Source organism: Meles meles, chromosome 6, assembly GCF_922984935.1.
Source record: "Meles meles chromosome 6, mMelMel3.1 paternal haplotype, whole genome shotgun sequence".
In the NCBI taxonomy this organism is placed as follows: Eukaryota; Metazoa; Chordata; class Mammalia; order Carnivora; family Mustelidae; genus Meles; species Meles meles.
The window spans coordinates 150,955,766-150,973,006 of NC_060071.1; the positions used below are offsets into that span (position 1 = coordinate 150,955,766).

Sequence of the window (17,241 nt, forward strand, 5' to 3'; positions counted from 1 at the left end):
GAGGACGCTGACCACACGGAAGGTGCTGTTGAACTGCTGCTCACGTGGGTTCGTCTTGGCCGTGTGCACCTCCTGGTCGTCCACGAACCAGCTGATCTGGACCTCATGGTCGTCTTGGGCCAGGTCCAGCACCACGCATGTGACCTCGGGGGTGTGGGTCATCCTGAGGGTGTCCCTGGGTTTCGGGGGGAAGATGAAGACGGAAGGTCCTCCCAGCATATAAGAGCCTGCTGAGGGACACAGAGCGCAGGGGTCAGATCGTGGGTGGGCTTCCTCTTGGACATCCGTTTCCCTCACCAGACCGGCTTGGCGTGGAGAACAAGGTCACTCTGACTCACCTCGGTGTGAGGGTTCTTCATTCAAGCACGCACAGCCCGGGCTCACTGCAGAGAGAGCAGACTGGGCGTTACTGGGTGTCTGGGCTGGGCACAGGTTGGGGTGGGCGTAGGGGACGGCCAGGTCTTGGGCGGTTCCCAGACCAGGGACTGGAGTGGGGGTTTAGCCACTGGACGCCAACGCCCAGAGGATCTCGTCCCGGAATTGGGAGGCCTGCAGGTGGGCAGACAGTGCTGCCTCCCCTGTGCCCTGAGGTCCAGGCTGGCCAGTGAGCTGGCCCGTGTCCAACTGGACACCCTCCCTTAGGCCCGAGCTCTCACTTTTCATGTCCACCTTGGTGTTACTGGCTGGGTGGGCCACGGTGCAGACGAGGGTGTCACTCATCCCTGGGCCGAGGTGCACGGTCACCATGCTGCTGAGAGAGTAGAGCCCCGAGGACTGCAGGACGGACGGGAAGGTGTGCACATGGCTGGTCGAAGAGCCGGAGTTCCAGGTCACAGTGACAGGCTCAGGGAAGTAGCCGGACACCAGGCAGGCCACGGCCACTGGGGATCCGGGCATGGCCTCGCAGCTGGGGGCCAATGGGAATACCGATGGGGCCGTGGTGGAAACTGCAAGAGAGAACCTTGTGTCACCACCAGGGTCTCACAACTGTGAGGGTCAGGGCAGGACAGCAGGTGCCCAGGCCTGGGGCATCTAGGGCCCAGCACCCACGTGCTTCCTGGTCGTCTGCAGACCAGCTGCCTGGCCTGGCTCTCTGCGGCCACAGGTGCTGGACTCCTCAGCCTGGTCAGGGCTGGGTGACCACCTGGGTCAGACTCTCCTGGGCCTCTGGCCCTGGGTCCCCACTCAAGGTCCCCACGCCCTGAGTCTTCTGGGTGTCCGGCCTGACCAAGCCCGTCTGAGCCCTGACCTGTGGCGCCTGCTCACAGTGGCTCCTGCTGGCCCCTGAGCCCACTGTCCTGCTGTCCCCACCCGATTGTGCCTTGGACCAGCGGAAACGTCCACCCACTGCCCCTGCCCCTCGGTCCAGAGCCTTCGTCGAGGCCGGCCGACTGCCCTCCAGGCCCCATGTCTTCTGGGTCAGCTCCGCAGCCCAAGCAGCCGGGCCCCGGGCCCCGTCCCTGCCCCAAACCCACCGACCCTCCTCAGGCCTTCGTGGCGTGGCCTCCTGAGTTCACTGAGGGCCCGCCCAGCCGGTGTCCGTGCCTGGGCCGTCCCCGCTCTGGGGCCTGTCCAGCTCCTCGCTCGCCACGGAGCCCTTCGGCCGACATTTCCCCGAGCCCGTGGCCCCTCAGCATGGAGGGGAGCCTTGCGCCGCCCTGGCTGTCCTCTCCTGCGTGGGACCAGCACCTCAGGCCATCTCAGAGCCCTGGTCGCAGCCAGGCTCTCCCTTCTGGCCCTGCGTCCCCCCCTGCCACACCCCAGGCTGGCTGTCCTACGTCAGGCTCCAGTCGGGCCCCATGCTCTGTCCTCCATGGGGTCCGCTGCCCCGGGCCTCCCCACCGGGTGTGACACGTCCCCCTCTTCTGTTCCTCGTCCCCAGGCACCTCCGGAACAGGGCTCGACCCCAGGACCAAAGAACGGGTTCCCTTCGTCCCCTCAAAGCTGGCCACCCTGGCCCTTCCTCCCCAGAGACCTTCCCACCCTGGCCATAGTTTCCAACCTACCTTGTCCCCCGGGCCCCAGAGCCAGGCCACTGTCCCCGAGGGCAGGGATGCTCACCAGGCTCTGCCCTCAGCGTCTCTGTATGTGGCTGGTGACAGCGTCCAGCAGCCCAGAGCTGCGACAGCGAGTCCTTCTGCCCTCCTCCCCCGGGCTCCTGGGCGGCTCCTGCCCCTCCTGTTCTCCCCCTGCCCCTGCTCACCCGCACAAGCTCTCCCTGCTCCCCTGAGCCCCTGGGGCAACCCCTGCCCCTCATGCTCTCCCTCCTGCCCCTGCTCACCTGCAGGAGCTCTGCCTGCTCTCCTGAGCCCCTGGGGCAACCCTGTGACCCTCCTCCTCTCCCCTCTGCCCCTTCTCACCAGCAGAAGCTCTCCCTGCTCCCCTGAGCCCCTAGGGCAGCCGCCTGCCCCTCCTGGTCTCCTACCTGCCCCTGCTCACCTGGGGAAGCTCTGCCTGCTCCCCTGAGTCCCTGGGACTACTCCCTGCCCCTCCTGCTCTCCCTGCCCCTGCTCACCTGCACGAGCTCTGACGTTCCCCTGAGCCCCTGGGCCGTCTCCTGCTCCTGGAACCGTCCCAGTTTCTGCTCAGCTGTAGCTGCTGTACCCCTGGCCCGTGGACTCATCGACTACAGCAGCTTCTGCCCCACACGCCCTGTGATCTCTCCCCACCCTGGTCTGGAGCTCAACCCCAGACTCCTGGGTGTCCCTAGGGCACCCTGTCCCTGCTCCCTGTCCCAGACCCTTTAGCCCAGGTTTGGCTTCTGACCCTCAGCCCCTGGGCTCCTGGAGCACATTGAGCTCCTTGCTCAGCCCCTGTGCTGCGGTCTGGGCTCTGAGCACTTGGGAACCATGGCCGCCCTACCCCCTCGTCCTGCTCTCACCTGCTGCTCATCTGAGGCCGCCCAGGGCCCTGTGGACAACACCTCCGACCCTGTCCTGGGGCTTCACCTGGCTCCCTTGGGTGGTCAGGGCCACCTGGAGGCCTCTTCGTCCCTGGGGCTGAGCCAGCCCTCCCTGTGTCCTCCCCTCAGACCCCTCTGTCCATCCTTGCTTCGGTCCTGCTGTGACTCAAGATGGCCCAGCCCGGGCTCCCAGCACAGGTGGTGAACGGCAACCCTCAGGCTTCTGCCCGTCTCTCGTCACCATCCTTGAAGGTCCAGGTCCTGGTCCCCCTTCGTCTGCGTCTGGTGTGTCCAGCAGCGTTGGCGTGGGTGTGCCCCTCCCGTGCCCTCTTGTCCCTGCCCTGGGTTGGGCCATGGACTGCAGGCAGCCTGGCCCCTGCCTTGTCCCGTGCTGGCTCAGCTGCTCCAGCCTCCGCCGGGGTCCCGAGGGCGTGGTCTCTCCTCCACTCCTGCAGCAGGTTCTGGTGTTGCCCCTCACTCCTCTGGCCGTGCTCTGTGCAGACCCAACTCACCGTCGTCGGAGCTGTACAAGGAGCCGCCCTGCAGCCACGCTCATGCCTGCACCCACCTGCCCCAGGCACACACTCGTCCTTGTGGCTGAGCTCTGTGCCCTCAGCCCTGCTTCCTAGTTTCCAGGCAGCCCTGGGAGACTAAGAACAGGATCGAAACCGAGGGGCATGGCTTGCTTCCAGAAGTTCCCTTTTCTTCTGGGTGGTTTCTGTCTCAGAGGAGCTGGGGGACCTCCAAGCACGGCCAAAGCTGCTGCAGGTGGATGTGTGGGAGTGGGGTGTGGTGGGTGCGCGGGGGCCCAAGGGAGTACACAGGACCCCCACCCACCCCTCCTGGCACGTGTTCCCCTTGGTCTCTGCCTCTTGCAGGGAAATGCCTGGTGCCTGCTCCCGGGCAGACCAGCATAACCTGCTCTCGGCTGAGCCCAGAGGTATCTCCAGCCCTGGTGGGCTCCTCCTTGTGCCCCTCGAGTGTGGCCACCGACTGTCCCACGCATACCTGCACACCAGCCTCACACTTGTCCTGTCCACACGGCAAGATGCCCCTGAGCTAGAATGTCGTCCTCCTGTTCCATCCGTGCCGGCAGGTCAGAAGAACTGGACGTCGGGTGTGTGTTTGGAGGGCAGCGTGTCTGAAGGCCGCGGTGTCCCGGGTCCCCACACCCGATGGAAACCATGTCAGCAACCTCCTCGGTCTCACTGTGACCCGGAAGCAGCCTGGGTGGCCGATGGGAGGGTGTGTCCTTACCCCGATGGCTGTGCCCTGGGAGCCCGCGTGTGGCGTGCCCATGCCCATCGGAAGAGCGTGGCCATCGAGTCCCCCTGGACCTGCCCAGCGGCCCCGTCCCGGGCTGTCCGCACAGAGTGAACAAGCCTTTTAGATTCTCTGGAAGCGAGAAGGAGAGAGCTCCCCGAGGGTGTATCAGGGCGCAGCCCGGGACTCGTGCCTGTGGCCGTGAAGAACGCACTGGCTTATACACCTCCTTCCCTCCTGCAAATGCTCCCCAGACTGTGCATGGGCTCACAGGCAGGAATGGGAGATTTCCTGTCCGGGAATGCTGGCGGGAGGCGCCTGCTGGGCCCTCGAGGAAGGATGTGTCCCGTCGGGCAACTCATTCACGAGGCGGGTGCACAGTGGGGTCTTCGGTCCAGCTTCGGGAGGCCAAGCCTGGGTCCGTCACCCGATGGAGAGAGAAGTCTGCCGTGGCCTCCCCTGCACGTCCCCGCCGGGGTTTTGTCTCTCCTCAGGGCTGACGGGGCAGATCCGCACGGGCTCCTGACTGCAGCGGCCCCGAGTGTGGAGGCCGGGACATCCGTCCTCATGGAACGTGTGTTTGGCGTGAAGGTGCCTCCAGCCCCCGCACACCTGCACCCCTGCAGCCCTCAGGCCCGTTCCTGAGGAGCCGCCCGCCGGCAGCCCCTGTGGGCAGTGCAGATCTCAGTCTGGCCGGCGTGTGCGGAGTCGGGGCCAGCGGCAGGCTCCACGCTGCCGTGTCCCCCTGCACGTCCAGAAAGCACATTTCCAGGGAGGGGAGGGGAGGTGCTCCCGGGGCTGGGGGAGGGGGCGAGGAGGGGACGGGCAGCAGAGGGGATCTTCAGCGGAAGGGAGCTTAGCCGGCCGGCGCGCGATGGGGAGCTTGTGGACCGCGTCCTCCCGGTGGGGCTGCCCAGGGCGGGCAGTGCCCCACAGGCCTGGGGCTGGGAGCCGGCTCGCGGGGACTTCACAGGGGCTGAGCCCCGTGTGACCTGTGCCCTCGAGTCCTGTGATCTGCTGCGGACTCCGGCTCGGCCTTTGTGACACGTGTAGCCGTGCAAGCTGGGACGCGTCATGGCGGAGCCCGGGACATGGCGGGGCTCTGGGTGAGTGCGAACGCTCCCTTCCGCTCTCGTTATCTCTAAGCCTAGTGGGAAAGGACAGCGTCTCCCAGTCATAAGGGAAGGAAGTCATGGGGATGACGGCACTGTGAAGGCGGCGTGGGGGATGGGTGCGGCCTGCACCCGCGAGGGGAGCGTGAGTCATGCGGAGACTGCGTAGTTTGAGGCATCACCAGGGAGTCAGGAAAGAGATCCGACATGCCCTTGGTTCTGACTGACGGGGGCCCCGTCCACGGGTCAGGGGCTGTGCCCGGCCTGACCCCGCACCGTCCACGTGTGAGGAGCGTCCCTGGGCTCGCGGCCCGGTCCCTCCCGGCCCTGCCCCCACCATCATGGGGCTTCTCCTCCCCGTCCCTGTCTCTCCTCGGCCTCTTGTAGGGACACCCGCCATCACTCCTCGGGCCTGGCCCATCTCATCCGAAGGGCCTTGACGTCCACCACACCTGCAAAGACCCGTTCTCCAAACAAGGTCGCACTCACAGGTTCCAGGAATTAGGCCGTGGACATGGCTTTCGGGGGCCAGCATTCGGCCGACCGTGCCGGGTTCGCAACGGAAGGAAAGAAAGCGGGACTGAGGGCCCCTGAGAAGGCCCTTTCCTGCCGGGGAGGGGGGCGTGAAGGTAGCGTCCCTGGTAGCGTCCACCCCGCGGCCTGCTCTCGGGCTGTGCGCCCCGTGAGCTGGGCCCCCCCGGCCCTCCTGACCGGTGACCAGCGCAGCGGCCTCCCTGGCTCGGGGTGTTGCACTCTGCCGTGTGCGATGGCCTCTGGCTCTCGCGGTCGGTGTGGGCCCAGCCCAGCCCTTGTCCTCATGCTGGGGTCCATGGGGCAGGTCTTCTGATCTGGGGCACAGAGAAGGAAGACACTCAGCTCTGCCCTTGGGGGACCCTCGGTCCAGGAGACGGGCGGGAGGTACCCAGGCCTGGGCTCCCGAGAACCTTGCAGGAGGGTGTGGGTCTCGTCAGCGCAAAACGGACGAAGCCGTCTTAGAAGTTTATTCTATTATCCATCCGTGTACTTGTCGTCTCTCCACCTGTCCGACCACCCGTGTATCTGCCCACCCACCGTCTGTCCCACCCCTCCCCGTCCGTCTGTGTATCACCGTCCATCCGGCCCCCACCCACGTACCCGCCTCCCTCTCTCTCTCTCTGTCTCTCTCTCGAGCCACCTATGTGTACTTTTGGGCCGTATCCAGTTTCCGGCTACGGAACTTTCCTCCCCCCTTGCCACGACTCCACAGGGGTCTGGCCATGTGGGGAGAATACAGGGCCTGTTCCTGCCTGACTCCCTTTTTAACAGTTTTAAGGGGAAAGGGAAGGTGTTCCTGGAGGCCCCGGGGGGCAGCTGCTGGGACCCGCGTGGGCCCGGAGGCGGCATTTAGGACGGGGTTTCTCCCACCGAGAGGTACAGATCGTTGCGACCCAGGACATTCCAGGAGGCTCCAGACCATCTCCCGCGTTTAGTGCGCGCGAGGCCGCGTGGCTCCGACGTCACGGCACGTGTCTGGATGTTTGCACGTTTCCCGAAGGTCGCCCGCGGCCGGAGCCAACGGAGAGGGGTCCTGCGGGCAGAGACGGAGCCGCTGGTCTGAGGTCGGGTCACGGCCCTGTGAGCTCGGTGGCCGCTAGGGCAGAGACTGGCTGGGCGCTCGGGAGGGCCGTACCGCGGCGTCTCCTTCTCTGGACCGGTGTGGGCCGGTCTCCTGAGAGCACGGGTGTGCGCCCGCGTGTGTGCGTGTGAGGGCGAGTGTGCGTGGGTGTGGCGTGAGCAAGGCTGGAATGTGGGGTCTAGGGCTCTATAAGACCCCTACACAGGTGGGTGATTGGTGGGGCTGGGCTTGTGCCCTGGCTCTGACCCTCAGCCTCCAGCCCTGGGACAGGGCCCAGCAGCCTGTCCTGGGGTACGGGTCAGCTCTGCCGTCCAGCCCAGTCCTACCGTGCTCGGCCCAGCTCAGCACAGGGCAGCTCAGCTGGGACCAGCCTTGGGGGAAGGGAGCTCGGCCTCAGTGTCCTGACCAGAAACGGGGTGGGAACCCCCAGGGACCTCAGCAGCCCTGGGAGTTCCTCTTTTGTTAAGTTCTTGGGAAGTGTGTCAGCAACATCAGGGTTGAAATGAGCCCCTGTGCCGTGGACGCAGTGGACTCCTCTCCGTGGCCTCCCGTGTGCCCGCTCCCTGATGCCACGCCGACCCGCTGGCCGCACACAGCGTGGTGGTCACCGGGATGCCCCTGGAAGGGAGCGGGGGCCGGGCGCCATCCCCGCTGTCCCCGAGGCAGCCCTGCGAGCAAAGGGTCGTGGCTGCTTTGGGCACGAGAAGCCCGCGTGGCCACGTGCCTGAGACGTGGATGCAGGGGTCCTCGTGGCACGTTCCCTTGTTCCTGTGTCCCACTGCCTGGAGGCGTGGCCTGGGGGTGAGTGTGCGGGGCCGTGAGTCCCCCGGCCCGCCCTGGGCGTCCTGCTGGCCGGGGGCCTCCGCATCGTCCCCACACTCCTTCCCGAGCCCGTGTCCTGCCGCTGGCTGTCTCGCGGGGGCTGCAGTTGGGCGGTGTGTCCAGGGACGGCGGGCGGGGACGGAGGGCAAGCTGGGAAACCATGCGGTGGGCCGGCGGCTCCGGAAGACGACCGTGTCCGGTGCAGCTGGGGTGGACGGTGGCACGGATCTGTGGGTGTCGCCGCGGCTGCGGGAGGCACTAGTCCCGTCGGACTCCGTCCTTTACGGCGGCTGTGCCCTGTTGACGCGCCAGCGCTGTGTGTGCGGCTGCGCTGGCTGGGCTAGGCCTCGCCCTCACACCGCGGCGTGTCCTGCAGGCCCGTGTGTCCCCGGAACCCCCGGAAAGGCCGAGCGCCCACGTCGGGGAGGCCACGATGCGGGGCCCTCCCAGCGAGCGCTCCTGCGAGGCCTCGTGCGGACGTTTGGAGCGGGAGACACCAGGAACCCCCACTCTGGGCCCAGCATGCCGAGGGCCAGCAGTGGCCGTGCAGGGAGGCCGTGTGGAGGTCGCCTCCGTCAGGTGTGGTGCCCCCGGGGGGACCCTCAGGCTTGTTCGAAGACGTGCAAGGGCCGCAGTGGTTGGCCCGGACAGGCCTGGACGGGGGGCCTGGGGCAGACAGAGCCCAGCCCGACCTCCCTGCCCCCCCAGGGCCGTCGGTCCCTGCCTGTCCTGCCCCACCCTTGGCACTGGGTCAGGTGCTGCGTGGGAGGGGGGGGCGAGCGCCCAGTTCTTGGAAGGGCCCACGGTTCTGAGAGAAACCACAGGGCAGGCGGAGCCCCACCCTGCAGCCAGCTGCCCCCGCGGGCCCAGGCCAGGTGCGGCCAGTCCGTGCAGCCCGCACACGGGGGAGCGTGCCGTCCTGGGCTCCCCGGCAGCCCTGACCACGCTGGCGGCCCCCTTCTCATTCTTCCCCGGCCGCGGGGCTGGGGCCGCCGTGCCCAGCCGGTGTCCGCGCTGTGTGCTGAAGACACAGGGGCAGCCGTGCGGCGGCTGCTGCTGGGCCCTGTCGGCAGCCCAGCCGCCCTTGGGGTCCTGCGGTCTTGGAGGACAATGATCTCGTCTCCTCCCGGGTCCCACCGGGGCAGCGGAGCTCTGAGCTCACGTGTCCGTGCTGACCCCGCTCTGCTCCTCTCTGGGGCTGTGGCCCTGCCCTGCCTCCAGCATCACCCTGGCTCGTCCCCCTTGTGCCCAAGAGCAGGCCTGGCTGCCCCGCCCGGCAGTCACTGTGCCCTCAGCCTCTGAGGCTCTGGCGTCACACCTTCTGCCTGTAGAGATGCTGAGTGCGGCCCCACGATGCTGCTCCTGTATTCGCCGGCCTGGGGCGATCTGCACCTGGACGTGCTGCGTCTCAGCTGTGCCGTGCGTGCGTGGGAGCCCGTGCGTGCGTGGGAGCCTCTGTCTGTGTGTCAGCAGCTGGAGCCTCTGTTCTTTGGCCTCCTGGCTGGTGTTCCCATTGGGTCCTTAGTTTCCTCTACAGGTGCCCAGTCAAGGGATCAGCCAAGGGTTTGAGGAGCGCTTGTGTGCAGATTTTGGGGTTCCGTCTCCGTGGATCCGTCCCCCTAATTCCCAGCTATTAGGTGTGGTCCTGAGCCCTGTGTCCTGGCCTGCACCTGGGACAGCAGCGGTTTCTGGCCGCCTTCGGGCAGCACCTGCCACAGGACTGGACTTGGTCTTCACGCGGGTCTTTCCCGGGAGCGAGCTTCTCCCGTGTCTGCTCTGCTGGTGTTTCTGCACAGTCTCCTGATCCTGGCTGAGTGCTGTCTGCTTTCTACTCGCTGCCTCTGAGGTTTGCTCTGGTACTAGCGGCTGCGCTGCTGTGGGAAGGAGAACCGCTTTCCCTCCCGTGGTTTCTCCGAAACGATCGCTTTCCATGTAACAGGGGAGGCCAGCATCCTTCCCACATGTTTGTTTTTAACTTTTAATTTTTAAAATTTCTTTTCAGCGTTCCAGAATTCACTGTTTATGCACCACACCCAGTGCTCCAGGCAGTACGTGGCCTCCACAATACCCACCACCAGGCTCACCCGACCCTCCTCCCCCAAAACCCTCTGGTTGTTTTTCAGAGTCCATAGTCTCTCATGGTTCATCTCCCCTTCCAGGTTCCCTCAACTCCCTCTCCTCTCCATCTCCCCGTGTCCTCCATGTTCTTTGTTATGCTCCACAAATAAGTGAGACCATATGATACTTGACTCTCTCTGCTTGACTTATTTCGCTCAGCATAATCTCCTCCAGTCCCGTCCATGTTGCTACAAAAGTTGGGTATTCGTCCTTTCTGATGGAGGCATAATACTCCATCGTGTATATGGACCACATCTCCCTTATCCATTCGTCCGTTGAAGGGCATCTTGGTTCTTTCCACAGTTTGGCGACCGTAGCCATTGCTGCTATGAACATTGGGGTACAGATGGCCCTTCTTTTCACTACATCTGTATCTTTGGGGTAAATACCCAGCAGTGCAATTGCAGGGTCATAGGGAAGCTCTATTCTTAATTTCTTCAGGAATCTCCACACTGTTCTCCAGAGTGGCTGCACCTTCCCACATGTTTAACGGTGACTGGGATCTGTTGTGAAGTTCCCGTGTCCATTCTCTGTCAAACTGTGTGATTGTTTCCAGTTGATTGGCAGGGGTCCTGTACGAGTTCCGCATACTCTGTCTGCTGCAAATGCTTACAGGAAATTCTGTGCCAAAGTCTGAATGGACCCAAAGATGACTTCTTATGTCTTCAGTGGAAATGAAGGCATTGTCTCGTGTGGGCTGATTCAGTGGGGGCTCGGAGCTTTGCACGGTCTTGGAGCTCGTGAGATGTGGGCAACGGATGGCCATGCAGTGTCTCTTCTTTGATAGGACAGTCCACTCCTGCCTCCCATGGAATAAACCTGCCACATTAGAAAACGCAACTCTGTATAAATGCTTCTTAGCATTCTTGATTCAACTCTAGAAATGAGATACTTGGATTCTACTGAATCGACGAGTTTAATAAAGATTTGAAAGACATTTTTTATGTGTCCACATGGGAGTCAGGATCGCACCGTGCTTTGGAAACCGTCCTGTAACGTGGCACGCCTGTCTTCTCCCAGATGGCCCCAGTTCTCCTGGGCCCACGAGGGTCTGTGGCCGGAAGGGCAGGAGACCAGGTGCAGAGGCGCGGGCCCCAGGCAGCCACACCGCTTGCGTGGAGGGCTCTGCCTTGGGTGCACTCCTGGGAAAGCGTCCCTTGACCCCCGCATTGGGTTTTTCTGCTAGGGGACCTCAGGGGCCTGGATGATCTCCACTCACGGCACGTGTCACGATGGTCCTTACTTGTCGGTGGCATGATTTCCTAATATCTGCCTTTGGCCAGGTCTGCCCGTCCCAGAAAGCACACCTGCCCCAGCGAGTACAGTGTGCTCGCTGCTGCTGCTGTCGGCACCGCGGACCGCTGCGAAGTCCTTATCCGCAGATAAAGGGATGGCATCTTCCGAGCCTTCCCAGGGCTTCGGTCCTCCCCTAAGGACCCTGAGCTGCAGGGACCTCCTCCTGTGACGGTCCCCAAAGGCAGGGATTGGATCAGGAGATTGTTCTGCTGCCTCTCCAAGACGTAGTGTGGACAGTGCATGAGCGCTGGGGTCAGAAGAACCGGTGCAAAGCCTGGCACCCTCCCCGCAGGCAGGGGCTGAGGCTCTTGAGGCTGCAGTTTCTTCCAGGTAAGACAGTGACGGTGGCCCCGCCTCTCGCATTGTGAACGTGGATCGAGAGGAGGTCCGAGGGACGGTCGGTCTCCCACGCTCACCCAGCCAGACAGCCTCCTAGCTGTGCAGGGAAATCAGTGCACTTCAGGGAGAGGACGTGGGCTCCAAAATGTGGGTGGGCCTCATGCAAGCCGTCGAGGGACTGAAGAACGAAGCCCGAGTTTTCCCGGAGAAGGAGTTCTGCCCCGAGACTGCAGGGTTAGCTCCTGCCTGAGACTCCAGGCTGTGGGCGGCCCTGCAGGTTCCCGATGTGCTGGTCGACGCCCACGAGCGATGAGCCCGTTCCTGGAAAGGATCCCTCTATGTCTGTGCGCCTGCCTCTAGCTTAGTTCAGCTGTCCTTTAGGGTTGTGTCTCCATGTCTTTCCTCTCATCTGCCTCCTCCCCGTTCTGATACTCTGGGTCTCTCTCTCCTACCTCTCATCCAGCTCCTCTTGGTTCCATGTTGTAGGACAATATGGTGGGTCGCAGGTGGTGTTAGGGTCCGTGATCAAAGGAACGAGACCGACACAAAGCAAACGTGAAGCAAAGCTTTATTTCGCGCCAAGCATCGAAAATCAAACCGACCAGTCGGGGCGTCTCTTCCAAAGAGTCGACGACGACCGGGACACCGAACCCGACGACTTCCCTTACCCGACGACTCCCCCACGATTCCCCCTACCCGACGACGCCTGCTACCTGACGACTCCTGCTACGCGATGACGGCCGCTACCCAACGACGGCCGCTACCCCATGGCTCCCCTACCCGACGACAGCAGTCCTGGTGGCACCGCTCCCCGACAGCCTGCTTCCCGATGACGATGCTCCGGCAGCGCTGCTCCCCGGCGAGGCCGCTCCCCACGATGCTGCTCCCGATGACTATGCTTCCCCTATGACGCTGCTCCCGACGATCCTGACGATCCCGATGATCCCGACGCTGCTGCTACCCACGCACGCTGCTGTTCCCGACGCTGTTGCTCCTTATGCTCCCAATGACCCCGACGCTATCACTCCTACACTACCTCACAGACTAATCTTTATAGAGGTGGCCGAGCCCGGCCCACACACAGGTGGCCAATAGGACTGCAACACACGGGGAAAGCTGCACCGTCACGCTGAGTCAGCAATACGGGCGGCCAATTGAATTTCAATCCACCATAGCAAATATGTGTGCGCCCCAGTGATTGGACGTCTCCATCCGGCTGGCCCGCCCCTACATCCGGCGTCTGCAAGCAAGTTCCTCCAGGAGGGGCAGAGTCAGTCCAAGCCCACAACAAAAGAGCTCCCTCTGGCCAACCAGGCCCAGCATTGCCGTCTTCCTTTTGGGGGCATTCCCTGGCCCAGTGTCCTTTTTCTTTACAGTAAGTGCACTGATCTGAACCTAAGTCTTCCCACCTGCCTTCTCTGTGCTTAGGCTTTTCCTTCCATGCACTATCCTCTACCTGTCTCATGTAATGCCAAAACCTGTACCAGTTTTTTGTCTGTTTTTTATCCTCCTGTGCAACCCTGTTGTTAAACACCTTTTCTGCTATTCCCACTAACTCAGTCAGAGTCTTCCCTTTAAATCCTTCAATTTCCTGAAGTTATCTCCTTATATCTGGGGCTGACTGACTGGCAAAAGCAAGATTCACTGCCCTCCGATTTTCGGGTGCCTCAGGGTCGATCGGGCTATACATTTTATAGGCTTCAATAAGCCTTCCTAGAAAAGCTCCTGAAGACTCCTCCTTACCTCAAGTCACTGTACTAATTCTGGCTTAGTTCGAGTGCAGCCTCTAGCCCTGGAAATTCTTACCCATTTCAGTTCCAGGACTTCAACACATTAAAGACCTGTATTTGTTCTGAAAGTCTCCCATATGAATTTCCTTTAAGGCGGAATTCATCCCACAAGAGAACCAAAACAATCACAAATGACAAAAACTCAGAATAGATATGGTTAAATATCAAGTGATGACCCTTATCAAAACATTGGAACTCCAGGAAATGTACAGAACCTCTGGAGTAGTTACAGCATAAACCCAAGGTTTACCATTGCTTTAGCAGTACTTCCTGAGTAACTCAGCGTATTAAGGAAAAGCCTTATGAGTCAAAGAGATCTCATTTACAATTCTGGGCGGGCAAAAAGAAAACCGTTTACATTTTAACCAACTGTGAACTGCTGCAATAGCAGTTAAGCACAGAACATGTTTACCAATAGATTTCAAAAGCACAAACTCAGTTCCAGCAACCAGCACCCTAGCATTTTATCCCATTCGTCATCCAAGCAAATCTTCAAAGTTTCAGGTTACCAAAGACCCTGAAAGCCACTTTAACAACCACCCATCAAAACCCTGAGACAGACAGTCAACCATCAGCCCAGCCATCCCTCCACCAACAGACCTCACGTTCCACTTGGGCCCATTCCACTTCAGACGCCATGCTTTCCCGCCTGCAAGGCGGAGGGGCTAGGCAGTTCACATCGGGCCAGAGAAGGCAAGGAATTCCCCGAAGCAAAGGGAGTTTTGGCAGCTGCTTGGGAACATTCCTTCAAGTCTCTGTCCCAAGTTAGACTAACCCCAGTTGGCTCCAGTCATAGCCCTTAACACACAAAATGAGTGAGGGGGAAGCCCCACATCCATTATGAGGAACGGAGAGCTGAAAGTCAGAGTTCCCTCACTCTCTGCTTGCCCAATTCCCTCAAACACAACAAACACCACAACAGACAACAAAAAGACAATACAAAGACAACCGCAGGCCCAGCGGTCCTGCCACCTGTGGGGATTTAGTAGGGGGACTCAAACCCCCTGACCACCTAGCAGGACTCAAATCCCCGGTGACCACCTAGGGGGACTCGAACCCCTCCGGCCACTGCCTAGGGGGACTCGAACCGCCCGGCAGGCCCCTGATTGCCCAGGGGGACTCAAACCCCCAGAGACAGCCCAGGGGGACTCGAACCCCTGACCATCTAGGGGGACTCGAACCCCTCGACCGCCCAGGGGAACTCGAACCCACCATCGATCTACCAGCAGAGGGATGGGGTGTCCCTGCATCCATTCCATCCCTGGGGAGCATGGCCACGTCCAGATTCTCCCTGGTGGGATATTCCCTGGAGCTCCGCAACCAGACAGAGAGACAGACAAGATCCCAATACCTCCAGAGGCTTTTCCCAGATTTTCCGATGCTGGCTCAGTTCTCATCGTTTGATCCCGGATGAGCCCCCAATGATAGGGTCCGTGATCAAAGGAACGAGACCGACACAAAGCGAAAGTCAAGCAAAGCTTTATTTCGCGCCAAGCATCGGAAATCAAACCAACCAGTTGGGGCGTCTCTTCCAAAGAGGCGACGACGACCAGGACACCGACCCCGACTACTTCCCTTACCCGACGACTCCCCCACGATTCCCCCTACCCGACGACTCCCGCTACCTGACGAGTCCTGCTACCCGATGACGGCCGCTACCGGACGACGGCCGCTACCCCATGGCTCCCCTACCTGACGACGGCACTCCTGGTGGCACCGCTCCCCGACGAGGCCGCTTCCCGATGATGATGCTCCGGCAGCGCTGCTTCCCAGCTGGCGAGGTTGCTCCCCGGCTGGCGAGGCCGTTCCCTGATGATGACGCTCCCGGCGAGGCCGCTCCCCACGATGCTGCTCCCGATGACTATGCTTCCCCTATGACGCTGCTCCCAACAATCCCGACGCTGCGGCTCCCGATGTTCCCCACAACCCCAACGCTATCACTCCTACACTACTTCACAGACTAATCTTTATAGAGGTGGCCGAGCCCGGCCCACACACAGGTGGCCAATAGGACTGCAACACACGGGGAAAGCTGCACCGTCACGCTGGGTCAGCAACACAGGCGGCCGATTGAATTTCAATCCACTATAGCAAATATGTGTGCGCCCCACTGATTGGACGTCTCCATCCCGCTGGCCTGCCCCTACATCCGGGGTCTGCAGGCCAGTTTCTCCGGGAGGGGCAGAGTCAGTCCAAGCCCACAACAAAAGGGCTCCCTCCAGCCAACCAGGACCCTACAGTGGGATCCTCCGTGCCTGGTGGGAGGTCATTTTCACAGAGTTGGCATTCTAGTCCTGTGGGTGAGGGCATAGTTGAGCCAAGGGCCCGATGCTCATCCAGGAGGGCATGGGGTCCCCCGTTGTGGGAGATGCTGGCATTCACATGTGAGGCAGGGGGGATGGAGGCTGATCTGTGGTCCAGGAGATGGGAGTGGAGGTAGCCCTGGGACTGAGAGGAAGAGGGGCTGGGCGGGCTGTGTGGCCCATTGGCCGATGGGCTTCTAGGTAGAAGAGGAGGGTGAAGGGGAGAGAGGGTGTGGTACTGAGGTACTGAGGCACTGAGGGTGTAGCCTGGAGCCCCCAGGGTCCCTGAGGGTTGGAATATTCTCCCAGACACCTGCTTTCTGTCCCATGGTCAACCTAGATCATGACCCCCAAATGCAAGTCTTGAAGCCTTGACTCCAGGACCTTGGGATGTGAGGGTATTTGGAGACGGGGTCTTTGGAGAGGTGATAGGGTAGAAGGAGCTCATTCATCCAGTCCAGTGCGGCTGGTCCTCAGGACGGCCTCTTGTTCTTGTAAGAGCCGAGGATGAGGACACAGACATGCACAGAGGGCTGGCCACGTGAGGACAGGGGCAGAGGCCCCAGGCGAGGCCTGCGTCTCTCCTGCTGGCTTCCGGGATTGTGGCAACAGAAACGCATGTGGCCGAAGCGGCCAGACTGTGGCTCTTCTGTCTGGCCGCCCGTGCTGGCTAACACACACCCAACACACGCCTCTTGCTTCAGTGCAGGGCCAGGCCGGCAGCCCCGCCTGCACGCAGCCCCGGGTGGCCCCTGGCCCTGCACTGCTCCTGGATGCCTTCCTCACCCACCGGGAGTGCCTGGGACTGTGGGTCCTGGCCCCCCATGGCGGGAGGGAGCCAAAGCACGATGTGGCCAGGCCGGGATTTCACCAGGAGCGTGAACACAGGAAGACTTTGCCCAGCAAGTTATGGAATTTTTCAGGATATTTTATTGTCATTAAAGAAAAAGAGAAGAAACAGTAAAGGACATTTTCACGCTCCAGAAATTTCACAAGAAGAAATCAAGCTACCTAAGCGACAGCAGCGGGTTTCCTCTGAGTGATGGGTGTACATTCTCTCCCAGGGGCATGGGGGCTCTGCCTCTCCTCCCCTGCATGGTCGTCTCTCCCGTGTCGGGGCTCTGACTGGGCACTTGTTCAAAGGCTGGGCTGAGAACCAGTCCTAGGCGTCTGCCTGGGTCAGGTCCCGCGCTGCAGGCACTGTCTCTGGTCGTCTTGTCTCTGACCCCAGCTGCCCGGATCAAGCAGGCACTTCTGCCCAGCGTGCCTCAGGTCCTGGTCACAGGAGGGTGCAGGCTGGGCCTGCTGACCTGGCCTCTCTGCACCTGCCCACTCTGTCCACTGAGGCTGCGTCCCACCTGTCTGCGGACCGGGTCACCAGGCCCCTCTGCAGAAGGCCAGTCTAGCTGCCGTCACTCCTTCCCCCTGTCCCCGGGGGCACCTGCAGTGGCCACAGGCCTGGGCCCTCCTCTGCACATCTCCCCCAGTAGAGAAGGTCTGACTGATCACTCGTGGCACGTCGGAAGCCTCTCTGTGGGTTGATGGTGGCCCATGGGTTCTTCAGGATCTGAGACAACATGCCTGCTCTGGGGATGTCCTGCCTTCTGGAGCCCGGCCTGGACGGGGTTTGCACAGAGGCTGGTCCCTGCCCAGATGGACGCTGGAACTGCCAGCCCTCTGC

The 17,241-nt window shown here is 61.9% G+C and overlaps 1 protein-coding gene and 1 gene segment (V, D, J or C); one reads left to right on the plus strand and one right to left on the minus strand.

The window, feature by feature from the left end:
* The window catches only part of LOC123943474, a 1,358,446-nt gene that overhangs the window by 33,072 nt on the left and 1,308,133 nt on the right, over positions 1 to 17,241 (minus strand).
* On the plus strand, positions 7,427 to 10,738 carry LOC123943487. Of its 2 annotated transcripts, XM_046007789.1 has the most exons (3): positions 7,427 to 7,693; positions 8,091 to 8,293; positions 10,389 to 10,738. In XM_046007789.1, the coding sequence occupies exons 1-3, from the start codon at positions 7,505 to 7,507 to the stop codon at positions 10,390 to 10,392; spliced, it is 396 nt and encodes a 131-aa protein (XP_045863745.1). In that variant the 5' UTR covers positions 7,427 to 7,504; the 3' UTR covers positions 10,393 to 10,738. The 2 variants fall into 2 exon arrangements, with proteins under 2 accessions (XP_045863745.1, XP_045863744.1); XM_046007788.1 differs by lacking the exon at positions 10,389 to 10,738 and having other exon boundaries at positions 8,091 to 9,067.